This window comes from Mustela nigripes, chromosome 14, assembly GCF_022355385.1.
Source record: "Mustela nigripes isolate SB6536 chromosome 14, MUSNIG.SB6536, whole genome shotgun sequence".
In the NCBI taxonomy this organism is placed as follows: domain Eukaryota; kingdom Metazoa; phylum Chordata; class Mammalia; order Carnivora; family Mustelidae; genus Mustela; species Mustela nigripes.
In genome coordinates this window covers 7698106-7712394 of record NC_081570.1, presented here as the reverse complement: position 1 = coordinate 7712394, position 14289 = coordinate 7698106, and the positions used below count along the sequence as shown (strand labels likewise).

Genomic DNA, 14289 nt, shown 5'->3' with positions numbered 1-14289 from the left:
CGTGACCTCCGGAGGGCCGGGCGTCTCTGCCGTTCCTGTCTCACTCCTTTGTTTCCCTTTAACGTTTTCCCGATTGGAAAAGTATTTTAATGTCGTTTTCCCCAGTTGGAAAAGTCATAGCACATTCATTGGTGGAATGAGGAAACAAGCAAAACCACGTGATCAGTAATCCCGCCACAGAGAGGGAAACTCCACGCCTTGGTATCAAGGCTTTGTACCACGTATCGATTCATTTCCAAACTTGGATTTATGTTTCTACAGTTTTTCACACTTTAAGTTTTTTTTGTCGTTCCTCCTTCTAAACTTCCTTCTAGCTCGCTGCCGGTTTTGAACATTTAGATTTCCATTTTTGTATTAATAATGTTCCATGGAATTTCTTCAGAATTCTATTTGACTTTAATCCTGGAATGGGCTATTAAATTCAGAAAGCACAAAATACCATTATTTTTGTTTTCACAAATATGTATTTGTTTTTAAGATTTCATTTATTTATAGGACAGAAAGAGTGATCACAAGTAGGCAGAGAGGCAGGTGGGGGGCGGGGCGCGGGGGGGAAGCAGGCTCCCCGCTGAGCAGAGAGCCGGATGGGGCTCGATCCCGGGACCCTGAGATCATGACCCGAGGTGAAAGCAGAGGCTTAACCCACTGAGCCACCCAGGTGTCCCTGTTTTCACAAATACTCAAACGAGGAGCCTGTTTTCTTAGACGTTCTTCTCGCAGACTACTGAGAGGGCTGGCTGTGTGCGGTTCCCCGAGGGGCTGTGAACCCAGACATCGCTCTGCTGCCAGGGCAGTCACGCAGGACAGCAGAGCACAGCCCAGGCCCCAGTGGACTGAAGTTTGGACTAGTTGGGGCTAGAATGGTTGCATCTGTCAGAAAAGCCAGGCTGTTGGTGACTTAGCAAAACAGAAGGTTTTTTTCTCTCTCTCTCCAGTCCTAGTTAGTCCAGAGCTAGCGCGGCGACTGGCAGTTCTCACTCTGACCCTTACTTGTGGCGCTACCAGCCTCCACTGGAACCCAGGGCTTCCACCTCATGGGCTCAGTAACTGGCCTAGCTCCGTCCATCACGTCCGCATTCCATTCAGCTGGAAGGAAGGAAAGAGAGGCACACGCAGTCTCCCTTTAAAGGGATACGGCCCGTGTCCGCTTCCCATCAGCCAGCACATAGTCACGTGCCACAGCAAAGGCTACTGGGAAAGTCATTTCAGTGTCCACAGGCCCCTAAACGTGCAGGATTCTGGTACAGAGCTGGGAGAGAACAGACATGGAGACACAATAAGCCGTCTGCCCAGACATGGCAGAGTCTCTGCTGTTGAAAAAAAAAAGAAAAAAATAGTGGAATAGATGGGAATTTTGAAGAGCGAGAAATGATTTTCTACTGAGGATGGCCTAAGGAGGCTTCCCGAAAGGTACATTTGGGTTCGACCTTGAAGAGTAAGGGAGAAAGTCCAGAGAACCTTGTAATTAGTGCTAATTGTGGGCTTTTGCCAGAGACCTGCTGAGAGCAGAACCCCGGGCTCCACCCACACCTGCCAACCAGGAGGGAGCTGCCAGGGAAGCCGGCTGCAGCGAGCTCTCCAGATGATTCCCCTGGTGGCTCAAGTCTGAGAACCACTGGGTAAGCAGGGCTGTGCACCCCAGGCCTTTGCTGAGTGGCCCGCAGAGGGCTCACCACTGACCGGAGCTGACCTAAGAACAAAGACCGTATGTTAAGTTTCTTAGAGAGGTAAGGGGATTCCTTGTCCTTGACTTGGAAATGTGTGTCAGTGTTTTCTGTTTGTTTTATGAAAAGATGGGGAGACCACAGACAGTACTAGCCGAGACCTTTTTAAATGTCCTTCCTTGCCAAAGAAAGAGTTGGCCACTGGATGTCGGCCCCCAAACGTGTTTTTGAAATTTTATTGGTCCCCAAAACCACAAGTCCAGAACTATGGAGCCACGGGATGGAGACCAGAGCCTTGGGGATGTCTGGAGAACAGCTGTAGTTGCGTCCACTGGAGTCTGACGCTGTGGGGAGAGCGCTTGGATCCCCAGGGCCCTGGGAGGATGCGTGAGTGTCCCAAGGGCCTTGTGTCGGTCCAAAAGGCTCGGGGAATCTGAGCCAGGGAGGACTGCTGCTGTGCCCCGGGAGAGGATGTGACAGGGTCAGCGGGGTGGGGGGTAGAGAGAGAACTGAGGAGGAGGGCTTTTTGCTCCAGGGCCACACTGCTGCAGGTGGCGCCTTAGCTTGCCAAAAACATTTTCAACCAAGTAATCCCATGCCGTGGCCAAATTCATTCCCACTCACGCCTGCCTGGCTGACCACAGTGCCTGAAACACAGGACTCGGGTGTTAACTGCAGAGTCTCTCCCATGACAGACACACCCTGCAGCGGTCCAACTGCCATCTCTGCCTCCACAGCAGCCCTGCACCCCCCTCTCCCCTCCCGGTGGGTGAATCACCTGCGCGTTAACAGGCTGAGATAGTTGACCCACTTGACAGTAATGCTTTGCAACTGAATCTTAAATCGTGGGTCTGAATTCAGGGAAACGTTTCATTCTGTACCTTGGGTTTCTCCACCCTGATGTCCCGTATCCGTTGTGAGCGGAACTGGGCTATGTCGCGCTAGCCGGCTACTTCTGAGACAACCACCGCTTTTGTTCCTTGTGATCCGAAGCTGAGTGACATACATGGGATCATGGCCCTGGACATCTAGGGACTTTCCTGCCTGCCCTTTATTTGGGGCCTTTGTTTTCTTTGGGCCGGGAAGCTTCGGGCTACTGCTGCTCCACACCATCCCAGAGATCCCATTCGCTGCTGCTGTTGAGGCCAAAACTGTGGTGTCACCTCCTCTACAGGAGGGGAAAAAGTGTCATTGATGGTCCTTCTCCTCTGAGGATATATGTGCTGGAGCAGCGTCGTTCAGCCTACGGGAGGAATGGGACTTGATCTTCTGCTGCCCCCACCCCCGCCTTGCAGTGCCCCTGGAATGCCAGGGCCCCAGGCTGGTCTCGGCTGTGCAATCCCTGGAAGAAGGCCAAGACAGCTGACTACGAAGTGCCTGGACCAGCGCCCGGGGCCTCCAGCGCCAACTCAGCCTGTTCTCCAGTGCTGCTGGCTAGGGACACCGTCCCTAGTCTCCTCGAGCTCACAGTCTGGCTCAGGGGACACACACGTGAACAGGCAATCACAGCTCAGAGGTGTAAATGTCCTGATGGAGTTAGTACTGGACTGACCCCAGGCAAGCCTGCAGTAACTGGACAGAGGGGTTGACTGTATCTTACCCAAATGACCTCGGTTGAGAAACAGCTCCCTATGAGACATCTAGCTACTCTTCTATTGTCTTGGTTATCCTGCCCTGGAAAAGGAGCCTGGAAAAGTTAACCGAGACAAGTTGTTGCTGTAAGCCTTGAGGCTTGTGCTACATGATAAACACTAGTGTGTTATTCACCTGATTTTACAGAACATGCTTCCCACCTCCAAGCGGAGGCTGCAGAATGTCAGTCAAAAACATCCCTGTCATGTCCCCAGTAGCTTCTCCCAGTCTCCTCTCCCTTCCCTGGCATGCGAAGAACTATGCATATAGAGCAATTAGCATTTAATATTTGGTAATTAGCATGCTTAATTTGATTCAGAGAAGTTCCTTGACATTTTTCTAAAAACAGCACGTTGCCGCCCACCCTTCAAAGAGCAAAGCCATTTGTGTAAAAAAAAAAAAAAGTGTGCCAGTCTTATTTGTTGCTGAATATGCATGTGTTGGCCTCTTCCGGGACACGGCTGGTAAATTTAGAAACTCGTTTAGAAAAGAACTCCTCCTTTTCCAGCAGCCGAAGGGCTCACGGGTGGGAGAATCCAGAGAAAATGGCTAGATCTCCCTAAGGTCAGGGTGCTGTGTTGGTCCTCAAGTACATAAAAACCCTCAGTGCGCCCTGGTCGAGCCACAGGCTCCGTTCAAGTCCAGCAAGGAGCCACGTTTAGGGACGGGGCGAGAGATCCATCCTACCCACCGCCCCGGCGCAACAACGTAACTCTGCGCCGACAGTGCAGCCGCCCGCGCCGGGTTCTGCAGCCCGAAGGCTCAAGTCGGCGGCCCTCTCGTCCCAGCGCTCGGAAAAGTCCGCGCCGGGCACCTCTGCGGCCCTCGGCGCCTCCCGGACCCCAGAAACGGGGCAGGGCCCCGGGGGCTGTACAGGCCTCCCGGCCGGCGCCGTACCCCCAAACGCACCCGGATCCCCTCCGCCGGTCCCGCCCGCCCCTAGCCGGAACCCGGGCCGGGCCGCCCGGCCCCGGCCCCGGCCCCCACGTGGCCCCTCGGAGCGAGCCGCACTACCCTGCTGCCGCCGACGGACGGTCCGCCCCAGCCACTGGGCACCGCGCTCTGCACCGGCAGCCAATGAGCGCGCTCCGACTGCCGGCGGGGCGGGGCCTCGGGGGTCGCCGCGCGCCCGCGCTCGCGCCTCCATTGGCTGGGCTGGGTCCCGCCCCCTACGAATGGGCCCCGCCCCGCTGGCCGCGTTAGGTTGCCGCACGGGCGGCGGGCGGAGCTGGTCCCGTTGTGCTGCGGCTCCGCGCGGCCTGCAGTCCCGGGCCCGCGCCCCGCGCCGCCCGCCCGCCCGCCCGCCATGGAACCCGGCCCCGACGGCCCCGCCGCCTTCGGCCCCGCTGACATCCACGAGGGCTGGTTCCGCGAGACGTGCAGCCTGTGGCCCGGCCAGGCCCTGTCGCTGCAGGTGGAGCAGCTGCTACACCATCAGCGCTCGCGGTACCAGGATATCCTTGTCTTCCGCAGGTACCACCGCCGGCCCCGGCCCCCGAGCGCCTGCGGCGGCCCTCGGCCCAGACCGCGCGCTGCCCGCCGCCCCGGAGCCAGCCGGGACTCTTCCTGCCCCGGTCTCAGCCCCGGGCTGAGCCCCTCTTCCTGCCGGACCCCTTTACCTCCGGGCGCCCCCCGGGCCGTCTCTGTCCCCGCCCCTCCCCCTGCAAAACTGTCAGAAGTTCTGAGGAACTAGGCCCGGCCCCTCCTGGGACCCCCTCCCCACCCTGCATCCCGTCTCTCCGGGCAGGGGGCCGGCGTTTCGGGCGGTCCTCTCCGGCGGGGCGGGAGCGGGAGTCTGCGCCGGCCCCACGCGCCGAGCTCCACGTGTCAGTCCGGGACACGTCAGAGCCGGGACCCTGAGTCCACCCCCACCCCCCAGCCAGCGGGCCTGCCTGCCGGTCCTCGCCACGTGTCATCCCCCAGCACTTACTCCTGGGACCCCTTGGCAGGTTGGGGGAGATTCTTCTCACGGGGTGGGGGGAGTGGGGGCCCATTGCCCCCACTCCAGGGACCCAGGTCCCTGACTGTCACTCCCGCCTTCAGTAAGAGCTACGGCAACGTGCTGGTGTTGGACGGCGTCATCCAGTGCACGGAGCGGGACGAGTTCTCCTACCAGGAGATGATAGCCAACCTGCCCCTTTGCAGCCACCCCAACCCTCGCAAGGTACCCCGGCTCCCACCAAGATGCAGCCCCCAGCTTGGAACCGGGAAGCCCTACTCCTCAGTGTCCCGCGGAACAGGGCAGAAGGCCTCAGCTGTGCCCAACTCAGCCCAGGGGCTTCCTAAATGGTTGTCAGAAAGTGCTAGCAAGGACCGGGGAGGGAAGTGGGGCCCAGTAGCCCACTTCACAAGGGGTGGGGGCTGCCACAGCCTCTGGGAGCAAAGGGTTCTGGCTGAGGCCTGCTTCATCAGAAGGAGCAGCCCTGGGAGGAGTTTCCAGGAAAAGGGGACACCTCGTGCCAGGTTCCTGGGGCAGGAAAGCGTCTCTGAGAGTAGCAAATGAAGTAACGAGGTCTGTCTGTGCATCAGAGGAGTTGAGAAACCATCTGTTCGGGTTGTGTTGTGCGAGTGCCTCTGCCCTGTGCGCGCCCAGGCCCCCCCCAGAGTCCTGCCGGAGCCTGTTTGGTGGGGCTGGTGCTCAGGCTTGGGGCTGTGTTTCTGAATAATGCTGCCACTCCTAGGTGCTGATCATCGGGGGTGGGGATGGAGGTGTCCTGCGGGAGGTGTTGAAGCATTCCTCCGTGGAGTCTGTGGTCCAGTGTGAGATTGACGAGGTGAGTGCCTGGCTCTGGGTTCAAATCTCTGTTCCACCCTGAGTTGGCTGTGTACCCTTCGGCGCGTGGCTCAGCAGTGCTCTGTGTCTTTGTTCCTCTCAAAAATGTGTTGGAAGGATTCAGTAGGAAAACCAGGTAGAAAGGGCCTGGCAGGTAGTAGGTGTGCCGAGATGCTGGTTCTTAGATAAGACTTAGTTTTTCGTTCTTAGTTTTAAGACTACGCTGGTTTTCAGTCAAGTCCCAGGGGCATTGCAACTACTTGTGTGTCCACCCTTTTCGTTCAGCACGTTTTTAATGAGCACCTGTTAAGTGGCAGCCAACGCTCTAGGTGCTGGGATAGAGTGGTGAACGGACAGCTCCAGTCCGTGCCCCCTGAATTGATATTCTAGTGAGGAAGAGACCTCAGAGGCACGGTGGGGAGCAGAGTGTGGGAGAAAAAGACGGGCTCAAGAGATTAGAAGTGAAGGCTTGGTCGGTACTTGCCTGGAGGAGATGGGTTTCAGCCGAGGCCTGGATGAGAAGCAGTTCGCCATGTGGGGGCAAGGGAAGGCCCTCCTGGCAGAGGCTGAACTCCCCTTCCTCTGACCCAGCAAAAAAGTCACTCAGATGGGACAGTCTGGTCCAGGGACAGAGAACGGGTATAGTGGGAGGCAAGTTCAGGAGGCAGGAGCCAGCCCCCCATGATGGCGGGGGAGGCAGCAGGATACCGGGTCTCCGCAAAATGAATGGCTTGCCCAAGTGACCAGACTATCTAAGGGAGCACTGGCGGGCCCCTAGCCCCCACGTCCCAGCTGGGTCCCTCCTCCTTCCCCAGGATGTCATCCAGGTCTCTAAGAAGTTCCTGCCGGGCATGGCTGTGGGCTACTCTAGCTCCAAGCTGACCCTACACGTGGGCGACGGTTTCGAGTTCATGAAACAGAACCAGGATGCCTTCGATGTCATCATCACTGACTCCTCAGACCCTATGGGTAAGCAAGGGATGGGCCTTGGGCCTGCTGGCAGCCACGGTCCAGTGGCTCCAGCCCTCCCTCTGTGCCCACAGCTGATTTGCAGAGTGGAAGACAGAGGGGGTCCAGAGCTCGAGCTGCACCGTTCCCTTCTTGGTCGCTCCCTCCCCCACCCCAGACCTGGCTCCCCAGAGAAGGAAGAGCACACTGCTGCCCAAAGTTACAAGGGCATTGGGAGCCTGGAGGAGAGCAGGGCGATGGCCTCGGCCCACAGAGGCCTGAGCTTCCTCTTCAGTCTTCTCTCTGCTCTTAATAGGCCAGCATCAGGGCGGGGGATGGGCTCTAGTCTCAACCCCAGGCCCAGGGTATAGCATCCCCTGACACAGTGGCAGTGAGAACCCCTCCCCCAACACCTAGGAACAGGATGGAAACGTGGAGCCCCCTCAGATACTAAGGCAGCGGGCCCCTGCACTCCTCCAAAGCACCCTCTTCATGGTTGGTTTCAGAGTCCACAGACCGGGGCTCAAATCCTGGCCCTACCCCCTCGGCAGCTGTGTGGGTCTGTAGTGGGGCAGTCGCGGCGCTCACCAGCCCCCAGAGCTGCATCAGGAGGTCTCAGCCAGAAGGTGCTCATTGTCCCTTGTCCCCGCCTCTGTAGGCCCTGCAGAGAGTCTCTTCAAGGAGTCCTATTACCAGCTCATGAAGACGGCCCTCAAGGACAATGGTGTCCTCTGCTGCCAGGGTGAGCGGAGGGGGCCGCTGGGGGACTCGGGGCGGGCAAGGGCCGGAGGGGCAGCCCTCCACTGTGGGCCGGGGAGCAGGCCTGCCCGCTGGGGCTGATGCCCCGCTGCTGCCCGCGCAGGTGAGTGTCAGTGGCTGCACCTGGACCTCATCAAGCAGATGCGGCAGTTCTGCAAGTCGCTGTTCCCTGTGGTGGCCTACGCCTATTGCACCATCCCCACCTACCCCAGCGGCCAGATAGGCTTCATGCTGTGCAGCAAAAATCCTGTGAGCTTCGAGCCCTTCCGCAGTGGGTGCCTGGGGCGGGGGGGGGGGGGGATGTGGGTGTTGCGGGTGGGCCCGAGAACACTTCCTGATGCCCGTGCCCCTGGCCCCAGAGCACCGACTTCCGGAAGCCCGTGCAGCAGCTGACGCAGAAACAGGTGGAGCAGATGCAGCTGAAGTACTACAACTCCGACGTGCACCAGGCCGCCTTCGTCCTGCCTGAGTTTGCGCGCAAGGTGAGCCGCCTGCGGGCCGGGGAAGGGCGGGGGACGCGGGGCCTCCCGAGGGTGCACCTGAGCCCCGGCCGGACCCAGCGTCCTCCTGAGCAGGCCTTCTGTCCCACCAGGCCCTGAATGATGTGAGCTGAGCCCAGGCGCTGCCACCGCCGCCCAGGACCTCAGGCCGGGGAGTCCCCGGGGCGCCTGGGCGCAGCAAGCCCTGGATGAGAACCCCCCGCCCCGCCGGTGTGCCCACCAAGCAAGTGTTACAGGCCCCAGAATGCTGCCCGGGCTGCCCCGCCGGGCGGACTGTCTGTCTCTCTGTCGGCGTGGCGTCCGGCCTCCAAGCCTCCACCAGCTGTGTACAGCGCCTTCACCTTCTGTCCCCTCACTCACCAAACACGTGTATTTATAACAAATTCCGAACCATGTGTCCCCAGACCTTGAATGGGCCCAGGCAGGTTCCCCCGGCAGCTCGTGTGGGGCGCTCCCATGTATGGGGCCCGGCCTCCGGGTGTCTGCCACGTGTCGGTGAACAGGAAGACCTGGCCCTCCTGTGTCCCCTGGGACCGGCCCCCTGGCCTCTGGTACTAGGGGGCACCACAGTTACGAGACCGGACCCAAGTCTGTCCAGAGACACTGCCGTGGTCAGTCCTTCACCAGGCCCCACAGAGGGCAGAGGTGACAGACCCCCCGGGGCCAGGGCTGTGGGGTTGAGAAGATCATGGCAGGGCCGCTCTGGGACTTTGCTGTCTCAAGAACAAGGGTCATTCCCAGGGTTGTCTGGGCCACTCCCAAGGCAGTGGGCAGGTACGAGGTTGGGGTCCAGTTGTTGGGCCTGTTTAAGCATATCAGGTGCCCTGACTCAGGATTCAGACTTAGGTTGGAATCCCACCTGCCAACCCAGGAGTGCGCTCTGGTGAATTCCCAGAAGTACCCTCCCTCCCCCCGCAAAGTGTCAAGAGGTTGAGAAAGCAAGTGTGGGTGGCCTTCCCAGGACTCTGTGGGTGCAGGACTGTCCCCTCTCCAAGGTCCTGAATCTCCCTCCTCTTCCCCAGGCACCTCACCCTTCCCACGAGCCAGGACTGAGGCCCTCCTAGGAGGAGAGTAGCCACATAATGGGGTGCAGATTGGGGGAGGGATGCCTCCAGCCCGCTTCTGTCTCAGGATCTGCAGGAAAGGGCCCTGCTCTTTGGAAAAGCTGATCTCACCAACCCCTTTCTCTACCTTGGGCAGAAGCATGGCCAGAGGATGGGTCGACCTGGAAGACCTGGCAGGAAGGGGACAAGGGAGTGGCTCTGGCAGGAGGTGGGGCACCGGAACACCCCCGACCTGCACCTGCCACGGGCAGCTACCTTGGACCTGGCAGTTTCTGGCGGGACTGGAACTGCAGTCATCATAGGGGAAGGGAACAAGCCTCTAGCTGCACAGCCAACTTCTAGAAAGACACTTGCCCTCTCTGGGCTCCACGCACCCCCATCCCCTTTGAACATGTGATCACAAGCTAACTTTGCCATTCCACCACCCCCTAACCCTAGAACAATCAAAACCAGGCCTCGTGGTGGAATGGTTTGCCCAGGACTCCCTACTCCCAGTGAGGCCAGGTGGGGGCATGACATGAGCCACAAGGCAGAGTGTCTGTTAAAGGAAGATGACAGTGGCTAATTACGAAGGTCTGACCCAACCCAGGTCTCCTCCTTAAACCCTGCAGCTGCCCATGAGGAAGGTGCTTTAACTGCACGGGAGAGGTAGATGACCTGCCCAAGGCCACACACCTAGCAAGCACACGGAGGACACCAGGCAACTGGCCTTCAGAGAGCCACTCCACTCCATTTGACCTGCCCTGTGTGCCTCCTCTGCATCCCAGCGCACCCCAACAGGGACATCCCCAGATGTTCACTCCTCTCCTAGCTCATCTTACCGAACTCCAGGAAGGTCCATAACCAGGGTGACCCTGGAAGGCTGCTGGCAGGGGCTCTGGATCTCGGTCTGAATCTCAACTCCATCCCCTGTTGGATCAGTGGCATGAACTGCTCAGCCCCCAGCTCGCTTACCCTGTTGGCAAAGTCATTAAGGGCAACGTCCCTCACCTGTGACAAGCTCGGCTAAGAAGCGTGGGTCATGCAGTGCTTGCAGAACTCTCGGGAATCAGGACTGCCCGTCCGGTCAGAGGAAGGAGAGAGGGGGCCCTAAATTGTAGAAAGAGTTGGGGTCCTTGGGGAATCAAGAATGCCTGACCGGTACATTGAAGTTGTCTGCAATGGAAGTCCTTCCACTTCCCCAGCTTTTGGTAAAGCCTCCTTGAAGGGGTGCACGGGAAAGACTAGCGCTGGACCCCACGTCTAGACAGAAGGGACGGGAGACAGGGACTGATGGCCCAAAGCAGAAGCAGGACATTCGGTGCAGAGGAGGCCTGAGCCCTGAGGTCCCAGAAACCCCGAGAGAGCCATGAACAGGCCCCGCCTGTGACATCGAGGATAAAATTGATCCTGTCCAGAACTTTTTGGGTTTTGTCGTTATTTTAAGTAAACTTTATACTCAACATGGGGCTCGAACTCACAACCCCAAGATCAAGAGTCACATGCTCTGCTGACCGGGCAGCCAGGCCCCCTCCCCACCGCCGCCATCTAGTTGTGAAGTTTAGTTATTTATCAAAACTAAGCCTGCCCGGGTTTAAGGACTCCAGTATTTGCAAGAGGATCATTGGAAGGAAAATGGCGGCCCTCCCCGGCCACTTGGCTTCCAGCAGGACGAGCCACATGGACCGCTCCCAGCAGATGGTTGGGTATTTACCTGCACATCTGTATCCTCCTGTCTTACTGCCTTCCAGCTCATTGGTCTCAATCATCATCTGATGACTTTCCACTAGGGAAGCTACGGATTTAGTTCTTTCCTTCCCTGACCCAACCACACCCTCAATAACCAAACGACCACCTCGGTCAGCGCCATGTCCCATGTTGGCGCCATCACAGCTCACGAAACACGGCTCTCGGCTGGGACAGAACACTGAGTCCATCCCCCGCGCTGCTGCTGCTTGCCCCTGGAGGTGTTTGGCATTTGCTTAATCGTTAATAAATTCATCACCAGTTTAGCTAAGAAGTTTTTACCAAATCTTGAAGATTTGGTAAAAGATCTTTATTTTTATTTATTTATTTTTTTTTAAAGATCTCTAGACTTAATACATATCATGAGGATCTGGACAGAATGCTGATCAGCTTTTTTGGCCATGAGGTCTTAGTATCTGCTCCATTACGATTTATAGTTAGTTCATGATCACATTGAATGGAATTTTCACTAACAGGAAATACTAATATATGTAATATGCATTTCTCCTTTATAATTTTTTTTAAAGATTTTATTTATTTATCAGAGGTGGGGGAGAGAGTGAGCACAGGCAAACAGAATGTCAGGCAGAGGCAGAGGGAGAAGCAGGCTCCCTGCTGAGCAAGGAGCCCGATGTGGGACTCGATCCCAGGACGCTGGGATCATGACCTGAGCCGAAGGCAGCTGCTTAACCAACTGAGCCACCCAGGTGTCCCTCTCCTTTATAACTTATACCAGAAACTAACTAAGACTCTCATTTAAGAAACAAAAACTACAGAAAAAGTATTTTTCAATCTCTAAACCCTGCAAGTGTTGTGTCCTGAGCCTTCTGACTACCCCCCTCGGAACTCTATCGGAAGTCCTGTTTCTTGGACTCCAAACCTTCCTGTTCTTGGTTTACTCCCTTGTCTGGGTGAAGTGTTTTCTATAGGAGCTTTCTGAGGAAGGGGACAAGAGACACAAAGTTTTAAGACTCTGACAGCCATGAAATGTCTTTGTTCCAATTTCGTGCTTTATTGATGGGTATAGAGCAGGATGGGGGGCTAGAATTCTATATTGAAATCATCTTCCTTTAGCATTTTGAGATTTACCCTTTGCCATTTGTGTCAATGGTCTACCGCTGTGTTGAAGATTAGCCCAAACATAGCAGAGTGATGTCTTTTCTGTGGGTCAGGATTTGGAGAGTAGTGACTTAGCGACCTGGTCCAGCCTGGAGTCATTCATAAAGTTGGAGTAAAGCTGCCAGCCACGGCCACAGTCACCTGATCTTAACTGGAGCTAGAGGGTCAGCTTCCCAGACGGTTCCCCACGTGACCAGCAAATCACAGCGGTGGTGACTAGGAGGCCTCCGTTCCTCCCCACGTGGACCTCTCCATAGGGACACTGAGCGTCCTCATAATGTGGCGACTGGCTTCCCAGAGCAACGGATCCCGAACAGAGCCAGATGGAAGGTCAAGGTCTTATAGGGCCAAACTCCAGAGTAACACACTGCTTCAGCCATAATCTGCCCACAAGGCTTGCTCCGTTTGGGAGGGGTGAAGACACCAAAGCAAGAATCTTTTTTTTTTTTTTGACAGAGGGAGAGAGAGATCACAAGTAGTGAAAGAGGCAGACAAAGAGAGAGGGGGAAGCAGGCTCCCCGCTGAGCAAAGAGCCCAATGCGGGGCTTGATCCCAGGACCCTGAGACCATGATCTGAGCCGAAGGCAGAGGCTTAACCCACTGAGCCACCCAGGTGCCCCCAAAGCAGGAGCCTTTGAAGGCCATCTCGGTCGGACGCTGGCTGCTAGCTTCCGGTGTTGTTTTGGGAGCTCTAGAGTAATTCTTTCCCTGATATTTTGTATGCAGTTTGTTGTTTCCTCTCTCCTTCTCTCTCAGTGCGTAGAAAATAATTTTTCTCTCCAGCCTTTTGAGCTATCACACATAAAGTTTAGTCAACAAACTCATGTTCTTCTGTTTGGGGACATTTCTTTGCATTTCTTTTCTTTATAATTTCCTGTCCTCTCTTTCCTTCATTTCCGTCTGGAATTCCTCTTATTCAGCCTGTGACATGCGGTACAAATCTGTTAATGTTCTCATCATTACTATTTTTCATTTCTTTCCTGCTCTATTTTCTGGAAGATTTCTTTCATCTTATCTTCCAAATATTCGATGGAGCTTTTCATTGCTATCATACTTTTTATTTCCCAAAATTATTTTTTGTTCTCTGAATGCTCTTTTTCTTTTAAATTTTATTTATTTATTTGTCAGAGAATGAGAGAGAGGGAGAGAGCAACAGGCGGAGGGAGAGGCACACTCCCCGCTGAGCAGGGAGCCCAATGTGGGGCTCGATCCCAAGACCCTGAGAACACGACCTGAGCTGAAGGCAGAGGCTTAACTAACTGCGCCACCCAGGCATCCTGAATGTTCTTCTTAAATGGTTTCCTGTTCTTTTTGTTCTTGTGTCTGAGGTTTTCCTAGACTGTTCTGCTCATATGTAAGAGTGGGGACTAAAAAGATATTTGGAGTCTCTAAGCACATGACTGGGTTTCCACCAAAGGGGGGGTGGCTGAACCATTTGCTGGGGAACCTTCCAAGTCAGTGTCCTGGCGTCTTTCCTCCTGGACTGGCCACGCTGTCCAGGAACAAGAGAGAAGCCTGCCCGTGGCGCTGCCTGGTTCTAGAAGCTGGATCAGGAAAAAGGCTAGGGCTGTCAACGTTCAGTCTGTCTGCTCAATCGCCCTGTTTTCTGGACATCCCTCCCTGCTCGGGGGCCCGGGACCCCCCTTCTATTCCCTCTTGTTTCCGCTGGGGCCAGGGGATGGGAAACGGGATTGGTTGGCTTCTTAATGCTTCCAGAAGGACCCGTGGTGCCGTCCATTCCAAAGCCAGTTCCCAATCCCAATGCCAATGCCAACTTAGAGCTACTTTCTTGAGGGCAGGTCTCGCCTGTCCATCTGCTTTTCCAGCTTTCTTTTTTTTTTTTTTTTAAGACAATTTTTTTTTAAGATTTTATTTATTTATTTGACAGACAGAGATCACAAGTAGGCAGAGAGGCAGGCAGAGAGAGACGGAGAAGCAGGCTCCCTGCTGAGCAGAGAACCTGATGTGGGACTCGATCCCAGGACCCTGGGATCATGACCTGAGCCGAAGACAGAGGCTTTAACCCACTGAGCCACCCAGGCGCCCCTTTTCCGGCTTTCAAACTAGAGACGTGCGCTCTCTCCCAAATTCCCCCCAACTCGTGC

At 56.0% G+C, this 14289-nt stretch overlaps 1 protein-coding gene across 1 annotated transcript; it reads left to right on the top strand.

The window, feature by feature from the left end:
• Positions 1 to 4576: 4576 nt before the first annotated feature.
• SRM (spermidine synthase) lies at positions 4577 to 10739 on the top strand. The gene is made up of 8 exons (XM_059375452.1): positions 4577 to 4769; positions 5340 to 5460; positions 5978 to 6070; positions 6885 to 7038; positions 7676 to 7759; positions 7880 to 8025; positions 8136 to 8258; positions 8369 to 10739. The coding sequence occupies exons 1-8, from the start codon at positions 4603 to 4605 to the stop codon at positions 8387 to 8389; spliced, it is 909 nt and encodes a 302-aa protein (XP_059231435.1). The 5' UTR covers positions 4577 to 4602; the 3' UTR covers positions 8390 to 10739.
• Positions 10740 to 14289: the final 3550 nt, after the last annotated feature.

Coding starts and splice junctions, on each gene's coding strand:
- SRM (XM_059375452.1), top strand. CDS start 4,603: ATGGAACCCGGCCCCGACGGCCCCGCCGCCTTCGGCCCCGCTGACATC. Junction 4,770..5,339: donor GATATCCTTGTCTTCCGCAG/GTACCACCGCCG, acceptor TCCCGCCTTCAG/TAAGAGCTACGGCAACGTGC. Junction 6,071..6,884: donor TCCAGTGTGAGATTGACGAG/GTGAGTGCCTGG, acceptor CTCCTTCCCCAG/GATGTCATCCAGGTCTCTAA.